The following is a 23,913-nucleotide window of genomic DNA, read 5'->3' on the forward strand; positions in this document are numbered from 1 at the left end:
CATGGCTCAGTGGTTAAGAGCACTTGCTGCTCTTCCAGAGGACTCAGATGTGGTTCCCAGCACCTGCATAGCAGCTCACAACAGTCTGTAACTCAACTTCCAGAGAACTGGGTGCCCTTTTCTGGCCTCCATGGGCACCAGGCACACACATGGTGCACAGACACACATGTAAATAAAACACTCATAAAATATTTTTAAAACATTTAAAAAGTCGTCTTGGACATGTTTGATTTGAAATTTTCCTGGACTGCCAAATGAAGACGCCAGCACGAGGACTGGTGCTCAGAAGGAGCGTCTAAGCTAAAGATAAAAGGAGGTCCGCCACTGAACCCTGGCACTGGCAGGGGTCACCAGTGACAGTGAAGAGAGAGACTTCTGAGACTCACTGGTTATGGCAACGCGACTGGAGGGAGTTCAATAGGAGACAATGCATCAGAGGTAATGAGAAAATTACAAATGGGCAAGTGGCTAGACTTTCATAGAGTTAAGAGAGCTCTATTTTACTCAGTGGAGGCAAAAAGCTTTTTCCCCATGGACAGACTTTTAGACAGCAGAAGAAATGTTCGGCTCAGGAGAGAAGGGCAAAAACAGAATGTTGACTGGGGGAAGGAACAGAGATATAGCATGCATGGGGGGGGGGGGCTGGCCGTACAGGTACAGTCTGTCCATTTAATAAGCTCAGAACACAAAAAGACACAGAAGCAAGGTGAAGAGAACTATGCCTATGTTCTCAGAAAAATACAAGAGCAAGGCATAAGGCATACCGAGTTGTAAGGAAAGGAGAGATAAGCTGTGAAATAACCACCAAAGAGTCATTTGAAATCTGTAGACACAAATGACAAATTAGTAAAACTAACCAACATACTTTACATAATTTTTAAGTCATGTTCAGTGCTATGGTACAGAAATGTCTAGGGCCAAGATTTGGTTTAACTGTGGTCAAGATTCTCATTACTTAAGAATGATGGGGGAGAGAAAGAAAGGAAGTTGAGGAATGCAATCGAATGATAATAATCAGGGGCTGGAGAGATGACTCTCCAGAGGTTAAGAGCACTGGCTGTTCTCACAAAGTATCCAGGTTCTAGTCCCAGCACTCACACAGTGGCTTACAACTATCCAGGTCCAGGAATCCCCATAACTCTCTCCAGCCTCTCTGAGAACTGCCTGCGTGTAGTACACAGAAACGTGCAGGTAAAACACCTTCCCATATAAAATAAAATTGGAAAATCTTTAAAAAGTAAAACAATCAGAGTAAAAACTGCAGAAGATAAGAGGAGTTTCTGAGTCTCACAGTAACTTGAAAGCCTGGTAAGAATGGCAAAGGAAAGGCACGTAGAAGTAGATGATGGTCAAAGAACACAATGCTAACGCCTGGGATCTGAAGGGAGTTAGTTATTTGTAATGTCAAGACAAGAATGAAGAAAATGGTCTTTGAAAGAGGGGTGGTTACAGGTATAGAAATGACTAAGAACTTATGAAAGAGAGACACATAACCAGTCATCTGGTTTCCAGTGACAAAGGAGGTGGCTCACGGGTGAGTACAGTAGGGTGTGGTTAATCCAAAGGCAGGTAATTCACAGGCACTGGAGTCCATACAAAGAATAGTGGCTGAAAATGAGTGAGCAGCAACAGGAGGAGCGTGCACCCCGTCAGTCCTGCGATGTGCAGGGTGTAGAGGGGAAAAGGTATCACTTAAGAAGGAACGCAAAGGAGGCCCCTGGCTAAGGGGAGGTCCCAATGAAGGGAGCACTCACACAGAACTGTGTCACCCAAACTGCAGCCCAGAGTTGAACACCTACACTCTAAGGATGATTCACTGCCACTGCCAGAGACCATGCACTATTAGACGTACAAACAATGACTCAGTTTTTGTTTAAGCAACTTTCAAAGATAAAATTTCTGGTATTTATTTACCTTCTTGCTGTAATTGAGCCAAGAAGAGTGCGAGGTATGTATCTGATATTAATTCTGGACCCGTCAGCAAAGAATTCAAGTTAAACCACTAGAAAAAGATACCAATATTGATTAATGAAGATTATACGCAAAAATAAATCCTCATGTTAAATCTACAACTTACGAAAATTTAGTAAGACTGTATATCAAACTAAGATTCTCTAAAGTATTGAATACTGTGATTCAAAACAAACAAATGCTGTACATCTGTCACTATTAAATGCTTTTTAAAAAAGTTTTAGACAACAAATTAAGGCATAAACTTGAACCTCTTTTAAAAGGACAGAAGCTGACAGTACGTTAAAATGCCTTTATTGATAGCTATAACTACATGGTTTTAAAACATCAGGCCAACACACCTACACACGTCAAGATGATATAGGAAAAAATGACAGCTACACACTTTTATTTGGTCAAAAGACTCCAATTTTTAAAAGGTAGACATCCTGGGAAGATGTTTATAATCACTGTTTCATTTTAAAAAGACCACTAAGCTACCACTGCCTGTGACTAACAGCATTAAGTCACCACTCTGAGGTGCCCTTACTTCAACGGAAAAATAGAAAAAGGTTCCAAAGTCATACTCAGTTCCATGAACAACCAACGACTCTTCTGGATTTTGATACACGCCAGAATACTTGTTCCAATCATTTCTTTCTTTACACAGAGACCAGAGGCTAGCCTAGGAACTCACAGATCCACAAAGCCTCTGCCTCTAGAGTGCTAGAAACGCACAGCTAAAAATCTGTTCTTAAACAAGAACATAAGTCAGACCCAAGGACCAATATGCCAATAGGACCATCTTCTGTAACTGTCAAAAATAAAACTGTTCAAAATTTAAAAACTACAAAAAAGAATGAAAAATGTAAAAAGCTCAAAACAATGTTTTACAAATCACTACAAAGTTGCTTGAGTTTTAAATTTCTAGGCCTTAAAAATCCAGTCGTTAGTTTATTCAGAAAAATGACCTCAGTCCTAATTTTCTAAAGGGACAAATAAACCCTAAATGGCTGGGAGGAAGGAGGCCAAAAGAGCTTCGCAGAGGTGACTCCTGTCCCGGGCTACTACACATCTCCTTCTTAAGAGAATGCAAATACTCTTTCCTTAGTTTTTGGAGCAAGAGACTGAACCTAGGACCTGGTGCTTGTTATAAGCACAGACCCTGCCAATAACCTACAGTACTGGCTTCCAGATGGCCCAGTGAACAGCTAACAGTACAGGTTACTTAAAACACACACACACACACACACACACACACACACGCGCACGCACGCACGCATGCACGCACGCACGCACGCACGCACCCACACACACAAACACAGTGTCCTTTCCTTTTAAATACTTAATTTTATGTGTATGTATGTATGCTCACCATGCATATGCTTGGTGCCCATAGAGGTCAGAAGGGGCATTGGCTTCTATGGAACTGGAGTTAGTCGGTTCTAGGAACTCCTCTGCAAGAGCAGTAAGGTCATACCCACTGAGCCATATAACCAGGTTCAATGCATTGTTTCTTTTCTTTTTGCATTTAATCTAATTTACTTATTCTTAAGGCGGGGTCTCACTGTGTAGGTTTGGCTGGCCTACAACTCAAAGATCTCCTGTCTCTGCTGGGACTAATAAAGGTGTGCACCACCACACACAGCATTTTTGCCTTTTATTACAAACAAAAACACAGCTTTATTGAGGCACAACTGCCATGAAATAAACTGCCGTCCCTCTCCTCCTGCGTCTCTTCAGGGTTTCATTATGTATGTAGTCCAGGCTGGCCTCAAGGTCTTCCTAGGTCAGTCTCCTGAGTGTTGAGCCACAGGCATGGGCCACTGTACTTGGATAAACTGCACTTACTTTTATTACAACCTGTCTGTTTTCCTTTTTACAATTAGTCATTAAAAAAAAAAATTTTGTATTATCCCCATTAAACCATCAACATGAACAAGAGAGCCAACACATTTGTCACAGTCCAGTCTCTTGACCCCTCTTATTACAACCTGTCTGTTTTCCTTTTTACAATTAGTCATTAAAAAAAAATATTTGTATTATCCCCATTAAACCATCAACATGAACAAGAGAGCAAACACATTCATCACAGTCCAGTCTCTTGACCCCTCTGGAGACTTTCTCTGGTGTTCCCTCTCTCCATCCCCAGTCTTCACAAGCACTGGTCAGTAGTCTGTTGTCTGTCACTGTACCTAGTGCCCATTTCTGAGATTCATTGCTTATGTATTAGTAGTTCATTACCTTTGACTGCATGAGCTGGTTTCTAATAACCCTTATCCGGTTTTAACATTCTAATAAGAACTTTACATGACTGCTCCTTTCACAAGCCTATTCAATGGTGTTTTTATGCACCATTTAGTGGAATCCTGTGAATAATCCTACTAATGCTAACTGCTAAACGTTTTGCTTATCTCTGACATTTCAGGCTTTGTTACAACTGTAGTAAATACAAATCATCACATGAAAACATACTTAATAGTAACCACGTATGCATTGCTTTAAATACAGAATTTTTCTTATAACTTGTATGGTTTTTATTTTAAAGATCTGAAGAGAAACTGATTATCTTTCTTAAGATAGCCAGTTTTTACTGCTGAATCGAGGCAAGGCTCAGGTTAAGTGCATGGGATCCTGGCCTTCATTGTAAAGACGTCAATCGCTTGCATTTTAGTTTTAAATGAAGTATGGAGTGTGATAAAAGGACAAGAAAGGAGAAGAAATATTACCTGTTTTCCTAATTTTCTAACTGTAAACCAGTGTTCTTTATAATTGCATATAAAGGATCTTTCATTTCTAGAAAAGACAAAACGTATACTATTAATACTGTTAAGCTTGGATTTTATGAGATATATACTAGCAAGTACTATATAATTTCTATCAGTTAGGATATAGTTACACTTAAGTGTTGCTGATTTTAAAAAATAAAAATTACATAACTCTACACACTTTCTACAGGAGCTTACTGATGTTATGCCCCAAAGCCTCCACGCCACTTGGGTCAATGCCACCACTGACACTGATTAGAAGGCAGCTGCTCGAGGCTACCAGAAAGGTGGCACAGAGAAGTCCAAGGGCATCAAATGCAGTATCAAAGCAAAGGCATTCGTGATGAATTCATCCTCAATCAGAAACTATGGCTTTAAAAATCAAGTTTGAAGAAAGAAATGTAGGACCTTACATAGGGTCAATCCTGAGCCTCTGGTACTCTGGACTGTTGAACAGGATTAGTTCTAGACCCCAGACTTTCAAGGCATTGCTTATGACCTGTCAAAAGAAAACAGCAACTTTTCATGAGCTAAGTCTGCAAGAACACATTAAATAGCACGGCCACATTAATTTTGTAAGCAACTGTACTTCATCAACTTTGAGGAGGCTATTGTTTTTAAATTATGTCCCCATGAAACCTCACTAAACCCATAAATAATATATACATGTGAATTTAATTTTATTTCATTGCTACTTTTTAAAGATTTATTTTTTATTATTTTTATTTAAGCATATTAGTGTATCTGAGTGGCAATGAGAGAATTGTATGAGAGCCTGTGGAGGCCAGGAGAGGGTGTCACGTCCCATACACCGGAGTTACAGGCAGCTGTAAGCAGCCTGATGTGGCTGCGGGGAACGGAACCGGTCCTCTGAAAAGGGAAGCCATTTCTACAACCCCCTATACATCCATTTTTAAAAGACTGCTTTCTATATTAGGGTTCCGAGAAATGTCAGAAAAACCACACAATTCACAGGTAAAACTCTCTTAGGTATGCAGAAACACATTCCATCTGTGGGTTCTGTTTGTAAAACTGGTCCACTACATATACTCACCTGCAATGTCAGTGGCCAAAGGCATATAAAGTAAGTTCTCGCTAGAGATTTCAAAGAAAGTTTTGGAGATGGAGAGGTTTGTGGAGATAACTAAGTGGTCAACAGTGCAAACTGCTCTTACGGGACCATAGTTCAGTTCCCAGCACCCACGTGACAGGGCTAACAACTACCCATAATTTCAGCTCCACGTCTCCAATGCCCTCTTCTGGCCTGCACAAACAAAGTACTCATGTGCACATACCCACACATAGACGAACACAATATTTAAAATAAAAGTAAATATTTAAAAAGAAGGTTTGATATATTTTAGACTTTGGGTAATGAACAAAAAGTCAAACCTGGTTATTGCTAACTGAAATAAGGAGAGAAATTTCAGAAAATGCTCTGTCTGCCCAGGTGGGCAACAAAGAAACAAGCACACTGTGTAGTAACTCAAGCCAAACCCAAGCGCAAGGGAGCAGCGAGTGTGAGCAGTGCCACACATACAGGAGATGGCAGGGGCTGTGCCACCTCTCACCTTTGACCTATGCCAATGGCAACTGAAGCATTGGGTGGTAGTGCTACAGAGTGAGGACTCTTGCAGAACTAGATCTCTCAAAAGAGATTCTGAAAGAACTTGGACAACCCTCATATCGTTTGTTTGTTTGTTTTTCGAGACAGGGTTTCTTTTTGCAGCCTTGGCTATCCTGGAACTAGCTCTGTAGACCAGGCTGACCTCGAACTCTGCCTGCCTCTGCCTCCCAAGTGCAGGGATCAAAGGCGTGCACCATCAACGCCAAGCTCAACCCTCAGATCATTAGAATGGAAGATCCATAGATAAAAGAACCCTACAAGTATATGAATTAAGTTAGGCATGGTGGTCCCTGATTGCAATCCCAGCAAAACAGGCCAAACAGAAATTTGGGAAGTTCAAGACCAGGCTGGCTACAAAGCAATACCTTATCTATAAAAGCAAAACAAACAAACATATATAAATAAATAACCTCAGGCCTAGAGGTTTTCTCTAGGGAAGAATACTTCTTCAGTGGGTAAAAAGACATTAAACATCATCCCTAGAACTATAAAAATAAACCACCACAGAATTAAAATGGGTCCTAATGGGAAGTGGCTCAGTGGTAGACTGAGCATCTGTGAGGCCTTGGAGCCAATCCTAATCACACCCTCCAAATGGACCACAAATTCAAAGAGACCCTGTCTCAAAACAAAACAAAACAAACAAAAAAAAGGGCTACAAATTACCACACAGATCAGAAGCACGGAGGTAATGTAGGAACCCAGTCCCGTAGGATGATTCGAACAGAAGGCTGCAAGCCACTGCAATTTCTCAGACAGATCAGAGATAGTAAGTTTGAAGCACTGTAATTTATTAGAATTGAAGTTATGAGCACCTACATGCAAAGTAAGCAATCTCTCTCAGAAAGTAATTTTTAAAGGCCCTGTTCTAAATCAAGTATGGTAGCACACGCCTATAAATTCCAGTCTGGAGACACAGATGGGAAGATGAACCCAAGTCCCAGACCAGCCAGGACTACACAGTGAGACCCTGCCTGTTCTAAGCAAGCAAGCGACCAAAGCCCTGTTCTAAATGCAGAGTCTACAGTCCTCTATGCTCATCTCTCTATGTGTAGCACTCCAGAGAGCTGTCTTATATTCTCCAGACAGTTTACCAAGGGAACTCCTGAAGGCTCCATCATTACATACAAAGCTGTGCCAGGCTGTGCCACATCAACCACAAACTGAGCGTGAGCACAGCAGCGCTGAAAATGAGGCAGATTTCACACACTCTGGACCACTTACTTGAATAGAGAAAAAGCCACTGTCGTCCATGTTCCCAGAAGGCTGCTGTTCAATTTTCATGGGCAGTTGTGGGCAGAGAGGGATGGGAAAAGGATTAAAAACTGTCATTAGTGTGCGCATTTACAAGAACACACTGCACAGTCCCATTTACCAAGTGAAGAGCAGAGTTATAATTAACAAGTCAGACTCCGATGGAGAATGGCTCATCCTCCTTTAAAGAACACCCATGTGTTAAAAAAAAAAAATGGGATTTGGTGAGTCTGAAACAAGTACCTGTAAAAATGTGCGATAGTCTTCACTAGTAACTCCTCCTTCCGCCATCCTCATCCTTTCTTCTTCATCTAGCTGGTGTGCGATTGAAGATAACTCCACAGGGCTAAAATACTCCCCTTGCAATAGATTATTCAGGCAATGCTGAGCACAAAGTGAGCCTTCTTGCTAGTGTTTCCAAAAGAATAAATTGAAATGTGATTTATTAAGCAGATCTATACAGTATCTTCTAAAAAATGTAATTATAACTTTTTAATACAGTCAAACATTATTAGCCTTAGACAAACCTGATTTTACAGGTATATGCATTTGCATTTGTCCACACTTATTTTACAGCTATTTAACTACAGGAACAAAAATGAAGAACGATTTACAGTATAACTTTATCTATCCTATCTCATATAAGCCTAAAAGTGACCCTATAAAAATATTTAGCCTTAGCTGGGCATCAGTGGCTCACACCTTTAATCCCAGCACTCGGGAGGCAGGTGGATCTCTGTGAGTTGGAGGCCAGCCTAGTCTAGAGTTCGAGGACAGCCATACAGAGAAACCCTGTCTGGAAAAAAAAAAACAAAACAAAACAAAACAAACAAAAATCACCAAAAACATTTAGACTTTTGAATGTTTCAATACCTACAAGAATTCATTTTTGGAGATTCCATGACAAATTACTACTGCAAAAAGGGAGTGTTATCTCCTAAAACATTCATTCTTCTAACCAGTTAGTTGCTATGTGACCTTAAAAGCCTGTCCTTTCAAACTCAGAACTGTGTTAAGTGGGAACAATTCTGGAAGCTCCAGAGCTGAGGCTCTCCATCAGTTGACTTTGCAGACTCATTCCATGTAACATATAGGAAAGAGAACTGTCCCAAGCTGATGACAGTCCATGCCCTTGAGTGGACAAACTAGCAAGAGGAACTACAGCCAAGTTCAGCTCCCTAAGAGGTCCTTAGCATCCTCTCATGAAGGGTGGGTGTAACATCCCACAAGCCCAGTGGCTTCTAGTGCTGGTTAGCTGGCTTTCACACACAACTGGAACACAACTGACCAAATCCAGTGAGCTGACACTGAGCAGCCTTCTGTCACTCTCCTAGTCCTAACAATGCTGCTTTCCTAAGCTATAGGTAAAGAGTAGATGAGACCAGTCTACACAGACCCTAAGTCTGCCTTTCTGGGAGGCAACGGCAAAGGAAAGAACACTTCCTCCGTTAACTCTGGCTCTCTAAGGGCCAACAAGACATACTGGACTCAACCTGCCAGGCATCATACCCCCTGGTCTGAGCTATGTTACATGTCAGATGATGACTCTCAAAGAGCACCATACAGGATGCATTTTCTCCCTGATGAATCAAGGTTATAGGAAGAAAATTAAATAGAGTACACATATCTGTCATGGAACAGGAAGGCAGAGTTCAGAGAGCTTGCATCTAACACAGAGCTAGAACAAGCTTATGTTCATAGTCTGCCAAAGAATGTTGCCCAGAGTGGCTTGGAGCTAGTTAAGTATCCCTTCAAGTTGCAGTCACGTGGTAACAGAATTCTTGGTCTCTGCCTCTTTTTCCTCCTATTGGCCATCTACTGCTAGGAGCAATGTCCATTGAATACCGCCTACTATGAAGAAGAGAGGCATACAGATGTTCCACTTATAGCCTACTGGAAATTCAAGCATTTCACAAGATAGTCAAGAGGCTAAAAGCATACAAAAAGATCTCAACTTCTTTAGTCCCCAGGGAAATGTATTTCAAAACCGTAACACAGGGCAAGAGATGGCTTAGGTAAAGGTGCCTGCTGTCAATCCCGATACTACTGCAGAAAGACAGAATGACTCCTGGGTACTTGCCCTCTGACCTCCACATGCACACCTGGCCATCTGCATGCCAGCACTAGCATGCATGTCACACACAAACAATAAAAAATTATCTTTAAATATTATACTTATTGATTGATTGGCTGGAGGGGATGCAGAGGACAACTTGAAAAATTCAATTTTCTCCTTGCACAATTTGAGTCCCAAGGATCAAACTCAGGTTATAAGGCTTGGCGGTAAGTGCTTTACTTGCTGAGCTATCTTTCCAGGCCATAAAAAAATGTTTTTGTTTTTCAGACAAGGTCTCACTTTGTAGCCCTGGCTGGCCTGGAACCCACTATGTAAACCAAGCTAGCCTCAACTCATAGAAATCTGTTTGCCTCTGACTCCAAGTAATAGGATTAAAGGCATGCACCACCACACCTAGCTAAAAATTGTATTTTTATAAAAGAAAATTCACAATGTGATACTACTATCCAGTCTCTGGGTCAGCTATTACTGTGGAGAGGTTTAGAATTACAGGAAATTGTTGTCACAGGAGTGAGTATAACCTCAAGAAAGCACTCTCCAGCAACCTTTATCTTTACCAGAGCTCCATCCATGTGCCCTGTGGTTACACACAAACACTGCAAACGCACTCACCAAAGCAATACGTGTACGCTTCCAAACTGGAAAGCACCCAAAGACAGTTTAGGTCACAGAACTGTATTTATAAAAAACAAACAAACAAACAAACAAAACAGTGTATAAGAATAACAGTAAATTAAATACAAGTAACTGCAAAGAAAAACAAAACAAACAAACAACACTAAAAAAAGTAGACACCAGAGCTAAGGATGTAGCTAGTGTGTGCTAGCCCCTGGGTTCGATCCCCACCACCACCAAAGACAGCAAAAGTACAGGTGCAGAAGAAGCCCAAGTTCCATCCCTGGAACCTATTTAAAGTGGAAGAGAACAGCCCACAAAGTTTTCCTCTGATCTCTCTCCTCTGTACATGTGCCCATCCATACAACAGATCATGTAGAGACACACAATAGTAATAAATTAAAAATTAAAGGAGCTACAAATAGACAAAATTAATCTCTTAGTCTACACAATGGTAGAGTTAAGCAAGCACTGGAATGGCTGGCCCTCCTCTAAGGGGACTTAGGAGGCAGGGAAATAGTCTGGGATTTCATCTTAGGGCTGTTTCCATGTGTGCTTCCTTGTCTGCATACTCCCATGACTCCTGTGTTCTTATGTATGACATACTTAATTTAAAACATTCAGACAAGGTCAGGTGTTGGTGGCACATACCAGGGATGTTCTGCACACCTTTGATCCCAACACTCAGGAGGCAGGGATGTCTATGAGTTCAAGGCTAGCCTAGTCTACAGAGCAAGTTCCAGGACAATCAGGGCTACATGGAGAAACACTATCTCATAAAACAGACAAACAAAAAACCAGAACAAACAAAAACACTCAGACAAGAAGGCCAGGCATGGCAGTGCATACCTTTAATTAATCCCAGCACGCAGGAGGCAGAGACAGGTGTATCTCTGTGAGTTCCCGGCCAGTCCCCTACATAGTGAGATCCCATCTCAAAAAGAAAAGAAAAGAAATCAAGACATATCTAACACGACAACCAGGCACTCAAGTTGGGGAAGTGGCTGTGATGCAATCTTCAGTCCTACAGCTAGGCAACACGCTTCAGTGCAGGGTTCTTAAACTACAGTCTCCATGTTTTTTAAAGATCTTTTTATTTTTGTGTGTAGGTGTTTTGCCTGCATGTATGGCTGTATCATGTATGTACATGTCTGGCGTTCGTGAAGACCAGAAGAGGTTGGCTCTTCTGAGACTAGAGTTGCAGAGGGTTGAGTCATCATCATATGGGCACTGAAAATCCTGAGCCATTGCCCCAGGCCCCTGTTAACCATTTAATATATAGAAATAGCAACATCCAAAATGTTGCTAAAACATTCTTGCCATTAAAGATTGGGATTTTGGAGGCAGGAGGCAGGAGAAAAGGCTCAGCAGGTAAAACCACTTGCCATTATTGCAGAGGATTTGGGTTTGGTTCCTAGCATCTACAAGGGAACTCATGACCAGCTGTAATTCCAGTCCTAAGGGACCTGATGCCCTTTCCTGGCCTCCTCAGTCACAGTATGCACATGGTGCACTCTGATTCATGTAGACACTCATACACATAAAACAGAAATGATAAAATTGTTTAAAAAAAACCCCCAAAGGTATGTGTCTCATTATGCCAAATTTATGTGGTATTGAGGATAGATAAAACTCAAGCGTGACTTACATTCCCATTCCCTAAAAAATTTAAAAATAAGCACTTAAAATCAAACCTTGACCAAGTAAAATAATACTGCTACCAGAAATATGCTCTATAATTCTAATATGATTAATGGAATGAAAAAACAAATTGTTCAAATCAATTTAAAAATTACATTGCCCACAGACTGGTGAAATTTTACATGAACCAAAAAAATTCATTATCTCCACCTCTGACCATGCATTTTTCTGTCTTGTTGCCACTGCCCAAGTTAGTCTGCTACCTCTTTGCAATCAGGGTTTTACCCAAGTGGAGAGTTGGCAAGATGGCTCAACAGGCAAATGTCTGTTTGCTGTGATCATCAAGCCTGGAGTTCAAATCCCAGGACCCACATAGTGGGAGGAGAGGACATCCCACCAAATTGCTCTCTGACTGCCACATGTACACTGTAGCACGCATGGAACACCATGATACATACAATGCAATAAAATGTAATGAAACATTTTTAAGTATTTCACCCAAGTAGAAGAGAAATTCACTTTGCTACTAAAGTTCTATGAATTGGGGTCCATATTTTAATGTGTTGGGCCCAGAAGATGAACACACTACACTTGCACTTTTACCAAAATAGTCTATAAAATCACAGAAGGGAACTGTAACCAAGCCACACCCAGGTTTTTGTGTCCAACCTGAAACTAGGTAAGCCCCATGACAGTATTAACTATAAAACAGATACAACCCTAATGATGTGACTCAGAGCTCAAATCACAGTCACAACGCTTACCGTTACCACCTCTTTCATGCAGTGTGCTCCTATTCCTTCATTTTTGTTTTAAGCTGGAGCCTGGCCCCTTGCCCATGTTAAGTGCTCCACCACTGAGCTACACCCCCAGACCTCTTCTGCCCCTTATTTAGTATGAGGCTCAGCAAACACAGGCAGTAGCCACCATTTCTGCAATGCTGACTTCTGGACATCTTCTTAGCATGCATGACTCTGAGGCAGCCTATTTGTGTCATCAACTACAGAGGCAAAAAAAAAAAAAAGAAAACCTCAGAGGTAATGAGGAACTTATCCAGAATCCTACAAGCAGAGCTGGAGTTCAAACCCAGGCAGAAGTCTCAAAATCTGTGCTGTTACCATTCCTGAAATCAATTGTTTGGAATTAGGCTTTCCCTGACCCCCTCCCCATAGCCTTACTAAGAGCTGGCAATCACAAAAGGGCACAACAGATGGAACAAGGTCAACTCTCAGCATCTTCTGTCTTCTTGCACTTCACAATCCCAGTTCATATTACATTCAAAGTACAGATACAGACGGCACCAAATGTGCCAATGATGTGAGCACTAACAAAGGTGGCAGAATACAAGCACCAGAGTAAGAGAGACAGTGAAACAACCCACCCAAGAGAGCATCTGGCATCGATGATTTAGTATTGGCAAACTCTATAGCTCATAGGCCCAAGCTCAATCTTCCACAAAGCTAAAAACTGCATTTTATTAATAAAAAAAAATTTGACAGTTTGATGAATAGAAATGTACTCACATAAATGAGACTTTGTGACACAGATATACATATATGGCCTGCAAAGGCTTAAATTATTTAGAGGCTAGGTATGGTGGTGTGTGACCTGAATCCTAACACTTGGGAGGGAGAGGCAGATGGGTCTTTGTGAGTTCAAGACAAGCCTGGTCTACAAAACAAGTTCCAGGCTAGCCAGAACTACACCATGGACCCTGTCTTAAAATAAAATTACAGAAAACTCGTATCCTTTAAATAAATAGAACCCCATACCTTTTAGAGCAGTGGCTCTCAACCTTCCTAATGCTGCAACCCCTTAACACAGTTCCTCCCCAAACCACAAAATTATGTTTGCTGCTGCTTCATAACTGGAATTTGCTACTATTATGCATCATAATGCAAATATCTAATACACAAATGGTCTTAGGTGACCCCTGTGAAAGCATCACTGGACCTCCAAAGGGTTATGACCCACAGGTTGAGAACCAGTGTTTCAGAAGCTCAAGGACCTCTTGCCTCCGCCCATATGCACCGGCTCTTTCTCAGGCCAGGAATTCTGGCGATCCTACTGTCTCAGCATACTGAACAGCTGAGATTATAGGCACAAACCATGTGCTTCACTCATAACATATTATTTCCAACTGGAGATCTACCAATGGACAACTACTTTCATTTATTTATTTTTGTTTTGTGTTTTGGGACAGGATCTCTCTACCTAGCCCTGACTGTACTTGAACTCACTGTATAAACAGGCTGGCCTTGAACTCACAGAGATCTGCCTGCTTCTACCTCCCAAGGGATGAGATTAAAGGCTTGTACCACCACCACGCCTGGCTGACTTTTTATATTCTAAATTAATAATAAATAATCAAAGGGGCAAGTGTAAAAGTAATACCTAGAAGTGGTTGAAGTTGTCTCTAGATGATTCTCTGACTAAAGGCAAATTATGGACGGGAAAAGAATTCTCTGGAAAATAGCATGTACATTCAAATATTCCCAGAATGGCCTCTTATAAGATGAGTAACCTATAGTTGCAGGTGTATCTCTTGAAATATGCTATGGCTTTACTAAACGTTCATTTGCTAAGTTGATTTATTTGCTAAGTTGATGAGAAAAGCAAATGTACTATTTAGGACTGGGGACAGTAAGGTACTTGTCAAACTAGCATTAGGATCTGAGTTCAAGCCCCAGAAGCCTCATTTAAAAAGCCAAGCACTGTGGTACCCACTTGTAACTGCAGTCAGGGCTGGGGAAGTGGAAATGGGAGGACACCTGGGACTAAACAGTTTGGCAAAGTTCCAGCCCATTGAGGAACACCACCAAGGTTGACATCTACATGCACATGTACACATGTGCACCCCAACTCATGTTCAAATGTACACACACACACACACACACACACACACACACACGATAAATTTACTTCTCAAGTATTTAAGTGTATAAAACAGCTGATAACTGAGTGACTCCTGGATGAGCAAGGTTTATGTGTGTGTGTACACACGAATGTTTGTATATGTGTTCCTGTGTACGTGTTTGCATGCAGATCCTCCAGTACTGGAAATATAGACACACACATACTGCCCTGTCTGGCATTACTTGGTTGCTGGGGATATGAACTGAGTTCTTCATGCTTACACAGCAAGCACTTTACCAGCCTGAGTACATTTTTATAGGCTAGCACTTTGGATATAATGGTTCAGTAGTTACCTTCACTGAAATCAGCTCAAAGGAGAAACAATCAATATTGTAAAGAAGGGACTGTGTGTGTGTGTGGGGGGGGGGTGCTCAACAGTTAAGAGCATTCCCAGAGAACTCAGGCTCAATTCCTAACACCCATGTTACTGCTCACAACCCTCTGCAACTCCAGTTCCAGGGGATCGGCTGACTTCAGTGGGCACCATAAGCACACAGTACACAAAAACAAAACAGCCATACAAAAATATTTTTTAATGCATTAAGTGCCCCAGAGATGATGTGTAGACAATCTAGCTGTGAAAGCCCAAGTCAGATCCCTGAAACCCACATTTTCCTGCAAGGAGAGAATAGACTTTATAAAGTTGTCCTGACCTCAGCAGCACACACACATACATACATGACAGTAATAAAATGATTTTTAAAAGAATGGCAGGAGTCTCATGAAGCAGTGTATAAAGTGTTCAAAGTCTACCACATTTCAAATGGGTTCTATGGCAAAGCCTTTGGGAAAGTAATTACAAATGTATAGGGGATGGAGGTATGCTAGGAGTCATGGCACACAGCTGTAATCCCAGCGCTCAGGAGGCAGAGACAGGAGGATGGGAAGGATGGAAAGTCTGGAGCCAGTTTGGACTACAAGAGATCTTGTCCCAAACTAACTTGTTCCAGTTCCAAAACATTCAGAAATGTCTTCTCAAGAGCACTTCATTTAACGATGTCTTAGATTTACATCACTTTTGTTTTTCCTTTGTGATGCATAAACGATGCATACCTTGAATAAAAGCTCATGTTCAAGTACTCAATAAAACAAAGACCTTTTGCTCCTAGTAAACAATAGCCTCAACTAGCAACCCTCTCCTAACCTAACGATTATGAAACATGGTGTCATATGCCAAAGTTGTGTGAGGAACACCCAAATGACTTAATAATTGTATGCGAGCAAAGACCAGTTTCTCAAGGTGTCACGATACTTCAAAGCGTAGTTACTTAGGAATGAAGGCGAGGAAGAGACTAACCGGATCATACAGCAGAAAGATTCTAATCTATTCCATAATAGCTAAAAAAACAAAGCTGGCCTTCTAGTCCGGAAAGAAGGGTTAGCAAACCAAACCCAAACATCCCGTAATAAAAACTGTTATGACGACTTCCCTTAGGGACTCCGGGGTTTCCTACTTTACTTCCTAAGTGGCAGGCCTTTCAATGGGAGAGCCACGGTAACACCCGCAGAAGGCCGTGGGAAAAGTTGATTCTGTCAGAGGATAGGTCAGGGGGCGTGGGTGGAGTTGGGAAGGGTCCACCAGGTGTGGAGATGCGGCTCGCTAGACTAGACCCGACCAGAGGAAACCAGAAAAGGCGTGGCAAGTGAAGAAGGAACGCCCGCGCTAACCCTCCGGGTGAAGCCCCCGAAATGCCCGACGAGCCCTGGTGACCCGCCCGGTCCTCTGGGGCGAGGACGCGGGGGGCGCATGCGGGAGGCTTCCCGAGCGGGGCCACCGGGAGGAGGCAGGAAGCGCCCCTCACCCAGCCAGGTCGGTATGGGGGCGCTCAGGCCCCGCCCTGAGTTCCTGAGACGGCGACGCTGCTCCCCACGCCCGCCGCCGAGCCCCGGCCGGCTCCCCACCGAACGCCCACACTCACTTTCTCGTGGAAGATGGACTCCATGTTTATTTGTCTGGAGCCAACGGCCCCGGCGCGGAGCAGCCCCCTCCAGCAGCTCCGCCCCCGGCCCCACCCCTCCGTCCCGCCCCGCCCCGCTCTGCCCACGTGTCCCCAGCCAACCAATCACAACAGCGGGCGCGCGTCACGCGGCGCGCGGGGCCAGGGAGCGCGGGCCACGTGACCTGGGCGGCGGGTCCTGGGGCGTCCGTTCTCCTGCGGCGTCGGCGGTGCTGCGGCGCCGCCTGTCGTGCGGAGGAGCTTGGCTCCGTGCTTGGCTGGACCCTTGTGATTCTAGGGTTCTAGGTGATCCTCGTGGCCAGGTTTTACGTCTTTCTTTTTTTCCATCTTCTTTGGTACTTTCTGCTTAACTGCTTGTCATGAATACCTCTTCTCCCAACTGAAAACCTCTGTCAAGAAAAGGTATTCTCTCAATACCCGTACTTGTGTTGAAAAATATTTAGTTAGGGCTGACTTGTAGCCGGCTTCTAAGTGTAGGTTGGTACGGCATCTTTGGATGTGTGTGTCTGCTGTAATATTATACAAATGAGGAAACGGAGGCACAAAGAAATTAGGGGAAGCACAGTGTCCAGGATAGTTCTGCCTGTTGGGATGACTATCAGGTCACGGGGTAAGTGCTCTCGCTCTGAAGGAGGAAGCGTCGTTGGGGAAGTGAAAAAGCCAACACCCTGTTGAGAGGCGCTTGCCTGCATTGGAGGCAGCGTTGGGGAGTGGTGTGATTGATGAGTATTAAGCATAGAATGGACCCACATCTTGCACGTGAAACCATTTTAGGTTCTTTAAAGTCAGCAAGGAAACTGGGTACGAAGGTTCATTCTTAAAACCCTTGTACCTGGAGTACACTGAGTTGGAGGATAGCTAGGATATGCCAGCCTGTAACCCGGTTACATAGGGTGACCCTTCCTCGCTCCCACCAGAAAGAAAGCAGTGACAAGCAGTTCAAGATTTTAAAACAATAGTGATATGGAGTCAAATTAGCAATTAGAGGATCACCGAGGAACAGAATACTTGAAGGCGTTTTTGGGAGAAATGAGATGATAGTAGTCATTAGTTAGTCGTTAGTATTTTGAGGATGGAGAAAGACCAGTTTGAAGCCTTAGGAGCACACCCAAAAGAATCCAGTGGGAAAGGGGGTGTTGTTAAGAAGGACTTCTGGGTTTCTGCTGTAAGCACTGCCAGCAGCAGGAGTAATACTCCTATAGAAACACTTTGCAGAATGAATAAGGCCTTGGGAAGAGAAGACGGAGGTTTAATTTGGGGAATAATGAATTTAAATGCCTATGCAGCATCCAGGTGCTTTGTTGAGTAGTAGACATCAAGCCTAGAGTTTATAGAAGCTGGTTTGAGCAGGGGGGTGGGGTTATTTGCTATTTAAAAGGGCTGGAGAGATGGTTCCACGGTTAGGGACACTTGCTTCTCTTGTAGAGCCCCTGGGTTTGATTCTCAGCACCCACTTGGAGGCTCACAACAGCCTGCCCAGATCCAAGGAATCCATTGCTTCTGCAGGCACTAGGTATGCAGTGATGCACATGCATACATGCAGGCAAGCACCCATACATGTAAAGTACAAATACATAAAGAAAAAAAATTTAAAACACGGGAAGCTAGCTGGGCATGGTGGCTCATGCCTGCAGTCCCAGCACTCAGGAGGCAGAGGCAGGTGGATCTGCATTGAGTTTGAGGCCAGCCGGGCCTGCAAAGCGAGTTCCAGAACAGTCAGGGTTACATAGAGAAGCCCTGTCTCAATGTAGAGAAAAGAAGAGATTGAGAAAAGTATGTAGAGCCAAGCCCTGAAGATAGAAAGCAGTAGGCAAGAAGAATGCACAATGCTGGTGAATGCAATGAAATGGAAGGTCCCAAAGAGAATGCCTCAAGGACCAGTCAGTGTTAGATGCTGCCAGGAAGTTCAGGGTCATAAACACTTTCAGGAGACTGCTCAGTTTTGTTTCTATTGAGATCATTCTTGTGAGAGTACATGTTCAAGAAAAGAAGGGAAATGAGAGGTAAGGAAATGGAGACTTCCAGTGAAGACCAGCTAGCGCTCAAGGGGAGGTGCCATATTATTTGTGTGTGCCATTTCCTCTTTCAATAAAACAAAGGTAAAGCTGTCCATAGTGGAGGGAAGCTCCATGTCTAAGGACAGGGAAAACTTTCCCTTTTACAGAGGGGCATCTTAAGCTCAGAAAGTGAACAAATCAGAGGCTTCTAGAAGCTCCTGAAACTGATCAGATTCACTAGGTGTTTCCCTCTGCAAGCATATATAAGCAGTAAGGACTACTAGGAGACACTCTAAGACAAGCAGAGTTGCCTAGCAGAGGCTCACATCAACTGGCCTGGCTGAAAGGAGCAGAGACCTGCTAAACTGCCTGTAAGGGACTCTCCAAACTGTTGAGTTTCCCGATTGTGCAGTGCAGCCCACATTTCCAGCTTTCATGAGCTGTCATCGTGCTTGAGTGGGCTTTTAGCAATGCGGTTGTCTTTGAGTCGTTTCTGGACTTCTGTCAGTAATCTCAATAAAACTCATTGGTTCACCAAGTTGGACTTTGGTGGTATCCTTACTTTGGTCTGTCCTCAGGTCTCTGAGATGAGTAGATGTTCACAGCTCCCCAGGAATAATGTCACACAACATGAGCATACCCTATGTGCTTAAGGAATTGTGGCTTAACCAGGAAAATACAGCATCCTGATAAGAAAATGCAAATTATGTTTTCTAGTTTGTATTTTTAAGATTCAATTGTCCAAGTGAATAAATGAAGCTGGACTGCTTGGGTAAATTACCATCAGAGATTTACTGATCAGTTTTGGAGGCTAGAGCAGACCAGATGTCTTGGGTTTTATGTTTTTCATTGATGGTGTCTTGTGTGTATCTTCATGTGGCAGAGAAGCAAAGGGGACAAACAAGCTCCCTTCAGTCTCCTTTATCAAGACATTTTGCTATTTAATAGGTAACTAAAGGGAGGGCTGGAGAGATGGCTCCATGGTTAAGAGCCCTTGTTTCTGTTATAGAAGAAAGCTCTACTCTCATGACCAGGACACACAGCCAAAATCCCTCCTCATAATCCTAATCCATCTTTCAACATGGGGACTGCAGAGGTGACATGATCCAGGTGACAGCACGGAGACCTGGGGACTCATCTGTGACCCCTTCCCGTCACTGGTGCTTCACCCCTCATGGTCTTCGCATACTGCGCACCTCTCACGCCCTCTGCCCTTGTTCATGTTGCCACTGCTTGGTTCAGAGCATCTTGATCTCTTGTGTAGTCTAGTCCCTGGAACTATGAATTGATCCCGTCTTAGTGTGTCCAGTTCATGCCCTTGTCACTGACCTTTCAAAAGTACAGCTCTCACCAACTGTTCTTTTATTGAACAAATAGTTGCTGTGCCTGGCACAGAGACCACAACCATACAAAAGACAGTATCATTCCTTTTTTTTTTTTTTTCCAAATGGGGCTTCCAGGACAAATTGCTCTGGGCTTGCTATGCAACCCAGGATGACTGAACTTTTTCACCTCTTCCTGATAGCGCTGGACCACCATGCCCGGTTTATGTGGTGCTGGAAATAGAACCCAGGGATTTGTTCATGCTTGGTAAGCTCTCTACTTACCCATGTCACCTTAAATCTAAGGTAAGGAGATAGTCTCACATTGTCAGGTAAGTTTTACATCATATAAAGTTCAGCTGCTTCCCATTGTGCTTATTGTCCTTATTGCTGCCTTGAAACCACCCTTTGTGATGCTGCAACCTCGTGTCCCACTTTATCTTTCTGAATTCCTTTTCTTCAGTCATATAGCTTACTTGCTTTTGGAAAGTTCACAGGGAAAGCTGTGCTACCAGTACACCTTGTACAGGTATTTATGAAGTACCCACTATACCACACCAGGATGGTATTAAACATGCTATTAAATATGCTATTAAACATTTAGCTTCTGAATTCAAAAGAGCATGCTTATTTATTATTACAGGTTGGTGCAGAACAGTGAATAAATAGATTCTGTATTGAATGATTGATACAAAGAAAGCTTCACAATAATTTAGTGAGTTAAAAATGTTTTGCTGAATCAGGATAATCATGTAAGTCTGGAGAGGTGGCCCAGTGGTTAAGTACATTTATTTTCTTTGGGAGGACCTGCGTGGGTCCCGGAACCCACAAGGTGGCTCACAACTGTCTGTAACTCCAGGTGATCCAGTGCCCTCTTCTAACCTCCACAGGCACCAGGCAGGCTGCAAGTGGTGTACATGCAGAGAAAACACTCGTTAAAAAAAGAAAAAAAATGAATAAAACTAACTTTAAGAAATAAAAGAGGCCAGTTGTGGTGGCACACGCTGGTAGGATTTCCTGAAGAAATAAAAGAGAATAATCATGTACATACACTTTGGTATGCCCTTTGTTACTACAGACACCTCAACTTCAACCTTCACTGAGTTTGAATATCAAGTGAGACTATACAAAAGTATTTCCATCTTTAGTATTGTACCTTTTAACTGGCATTAATTTTATTGTCCCAGACCAAATGGTTTAATGTCTGCCATTTAAAATGTTACAGTGTTGTGTCTCTTGTATTCTGACAAGAATCAGTGGTAACTAGGTGCTAGACTCATAATCATATTTCTCCTAAATTTAGTTTTACCTAAAACAGAATCATGAAATGTAGATTCCAAGCAGGGACAGTTGAACTTGAGAATATGAATTATGAACCAATTCCATTTATTGTTTTCACGCTCTTACCCATTTTTTGCAGGGTTTTGTTGTTTAATACAGGAATAATAAAAAGTAGAAACAACCCAGCGTCTAACATCTGGTAAATGGATAAACAATGGAGTCCATCCATATGTGAGTATTTTCTCCAAAGAAGTGAACATTCCCTCCTGGAGAGAAAAATGAAGCCTATGCTAAGGAAGCTCATCAAACTCCAGAGAGAAAGTTTTCAAGATTCACCAGCCTTCCCCCAAGCTTCCATAAGCAATAAACAATCACCAGGGAGAAGACTCTCCTCAGTGGGCAGCTTTTGTGAGTTGTTGCTTTTTAGTGTTTTAGCTTCTTTTGAGTCACCCATGCTTGTGAGTAACCCCAGTAAGCTTACTGCTTCACCAAGCTAGACCTGGATGGAATAGTTTTTGGTCTGTTGTTAGTGACCCTGTGTGGGGTGTTTGTTATAGGAAGTCACACAACACACAACATAGAAACTCAAACAAAGCAAAAACTATGCTTAGGGAATCCACACACGAAAGGCCATGTTAGACAAGTAGTCTGAACTATCCAGAATAGGCTCTACCATTGTCTGAACTCTACCACCAACCCTAAAAGAGCAAAAGTTTTAAATTTCTATTAAGTACACTTAACTAATCTTTCAAAACACAATGCTGTGTGTCATTTTTAGGAAATCATTGCCAATCTAAGGTTTCCTTGTTTTTAATGATTTTATTGAACAAAACCCTAGCACCATCCTTTAGAGTTCCCTGGAAGGACATTTTCTTAGTCTCCGTAGACTGTAACAAGGTATTGCTCATGATTCTGAAGTTCCAAGGTCAAGGAGCACAGCCAGCATTGACCTTGTTGTCAGTCCTGAGGTGGTGTAAGGTATCACATGGCAAGTGATACAGCTCTTATATAGCCACCAGGAGTTCAATGACAGATGCAATGCCCCATGCACAGACTAGTCCTATCACTTTTCAGAAGCTCCACTTCTATATGGTATTCTAAGACATTCCCATTCTCTTAATACTTCACGATGGAGATAAAATTTGAACACACAAATATTGCGGTAAATAAGGATCAGGATAAACAAATAGGCTGAATAGATGTTTATTCAGGGAGAAATAACTTACAACCTAGACAGATGAACACCAGGAAATTCAACCCGATCCTCTCCTGTCCGAGTCATGCCAGAAAGAGAGAGCCTTTCCTGGCCCCCTCCGACCTCCTTCCACAGGTCACTTCCGCCCATGGCTCCACCCCCCAATGGGCGTGGTCAGTGCTACAGAAGGACTATCTCACTACACACAAACTTCTTGAAACCATAGCGTATGTGTGAAAAATATGAAGGGAAGAAACGGTAGTTATGATTTAATAGTAATAATAATAATAATAATAATCCTGTCAGGACCCATGAAAAGGAGTCCATACTGCCTTGCCTTGAGTTCAGAGAGCTCAGAGCTCAAATGTTCTGATGGTGAATGTCTGGTGGTGCATTTACTCTCGACCCTGAAGGCCAGATAATAGGCGTGGCCACAAAATACCTGGAGGATTAAGGGAAGTCTCTTTGCCACTTCTATATAATAGAAGTCTTCTGCCTTTTGTCCTCACTGTTGGTTGAATACATAAGATGGTGTATGAATAAACTAGGGGCATTCAGTATGGATTGACTCTGCCCTCCCGACAGCTACCCTGTGTCTCTGTTCTTTACCCTATTTTAGCTAGCCTTTCCCTCATCCACACACCCCCACTAAGGTACGAACCTGGGACTGCTCAGCCAACTCCGATTGCAGCCCCGAAAAAACAGCTCACGACATAATCCAAAAAGAGAAACAGAAAATTAAATACTACTAATAAACGGGGTACATACGTACACAACAACATGCTCAATTGTAGTAGTTTTGATTTTTTGAGACACAGTCTTGATACACACACACACACACACACACACACACCGTTGGTTCACCTAGAACCTATTATGTTAATTAGGCTGACATAGCATTTGCAGCAGTCTTTCTACTTCTGCCTCCGACATGCTAAGATTATAGGCTTGTGTAACTACACGTGGCCTCACTAGTTATTTTAAGTCAACTGTGCCTGATACTTGAAAGTGACCCCCATAAACTACAAAGGATATAACTGATCACCTCAATTAAAAGTATAAGAAGAATCACACTTTAAATTCTTCCAATTAAATAAACGTTTTTATTTCTCTGATAACTTTTAAAATGTGAACATCTGTGATTTACCCACAGAATTTATTTACTTCCAAGTAACTTCTTCATTGGGCCTCAGTTCCCTGTGTGAAAAGAAATAAGGAAAAGTCAACTTTAAAAATATTCAACTTTTATTTGATATGTGTGCTTTACAGTATATACATTCACCATGTGTGCACATGTCCTAGCATGCCAGGA

The 23,913-nt window shown here is 42.5% G+C and overlaps 1 protein-coding gene across 7 annotated transcripts in view; it reads right to left on the bottom strand.

The window, feature by feature from the left end:
- The window catches only part of Atxn3 (ataxin 3), a 33,967-nt gene extending 17,135 nt beyond the window's left edge, over positions 1-16,832 (bottom strand). For 2 of the 7 annotated variants that reach the window (XM_051196493.1, XM_051196492.1), the window contains exons 1-6: positions 16,768-16,829; positions 7,843-8,007; positions 7,570-7,614; positions 5,132-5,217; positions 4,680-4,746; positions 1,915-2,002 (exon numbers count right to left, since the gene is read on the bottom strand). In XM_051196493.1, the coding sequence (XP_051052450.1) occupies positions 1,915-2,002; positions 4,680-4,746; positions 5,132-5,217; positions 7,570-7,614; positions 7,843-8,007; positions 16,768-16,791 (475 nt within the window). In that variant the 5' untranslated portion in view covers positions 16,792-16,829. Of the gene's footprint in view, positions 1-1,914; positions 2,003-4,679; positions 4,747-5,131; positions 5,218-7,569; positions 7,615-7,842; positions 8,008-11,140; positions 11,226-16,767 lie in introns of all 7 variants that reach the window. The other 5 variants (XM_051196496.1, XM_051196494.1, XM_051196497.1 and 2 more) reach the window with 5 other exon arrangements.
- Between the last annotated feature and the right edge of the window lie 7,081 nt (positions 16,833-23,913).

The sequence above is a fragment of the Phodopus roborovskii genome, unplaced genomic scaffold (genome assembly GCF_943737965.1).
Source record: "Phodopus roborovskii unplaced genomic scaffold, PHOROB, whole genome shotgun sequence".
Lineage (NCBI taxonomy): Eukaryota > Metazoa > Chordata > Mammalia > Rodentia > Cricetidae > Phodopus > Phodopus roborovskii.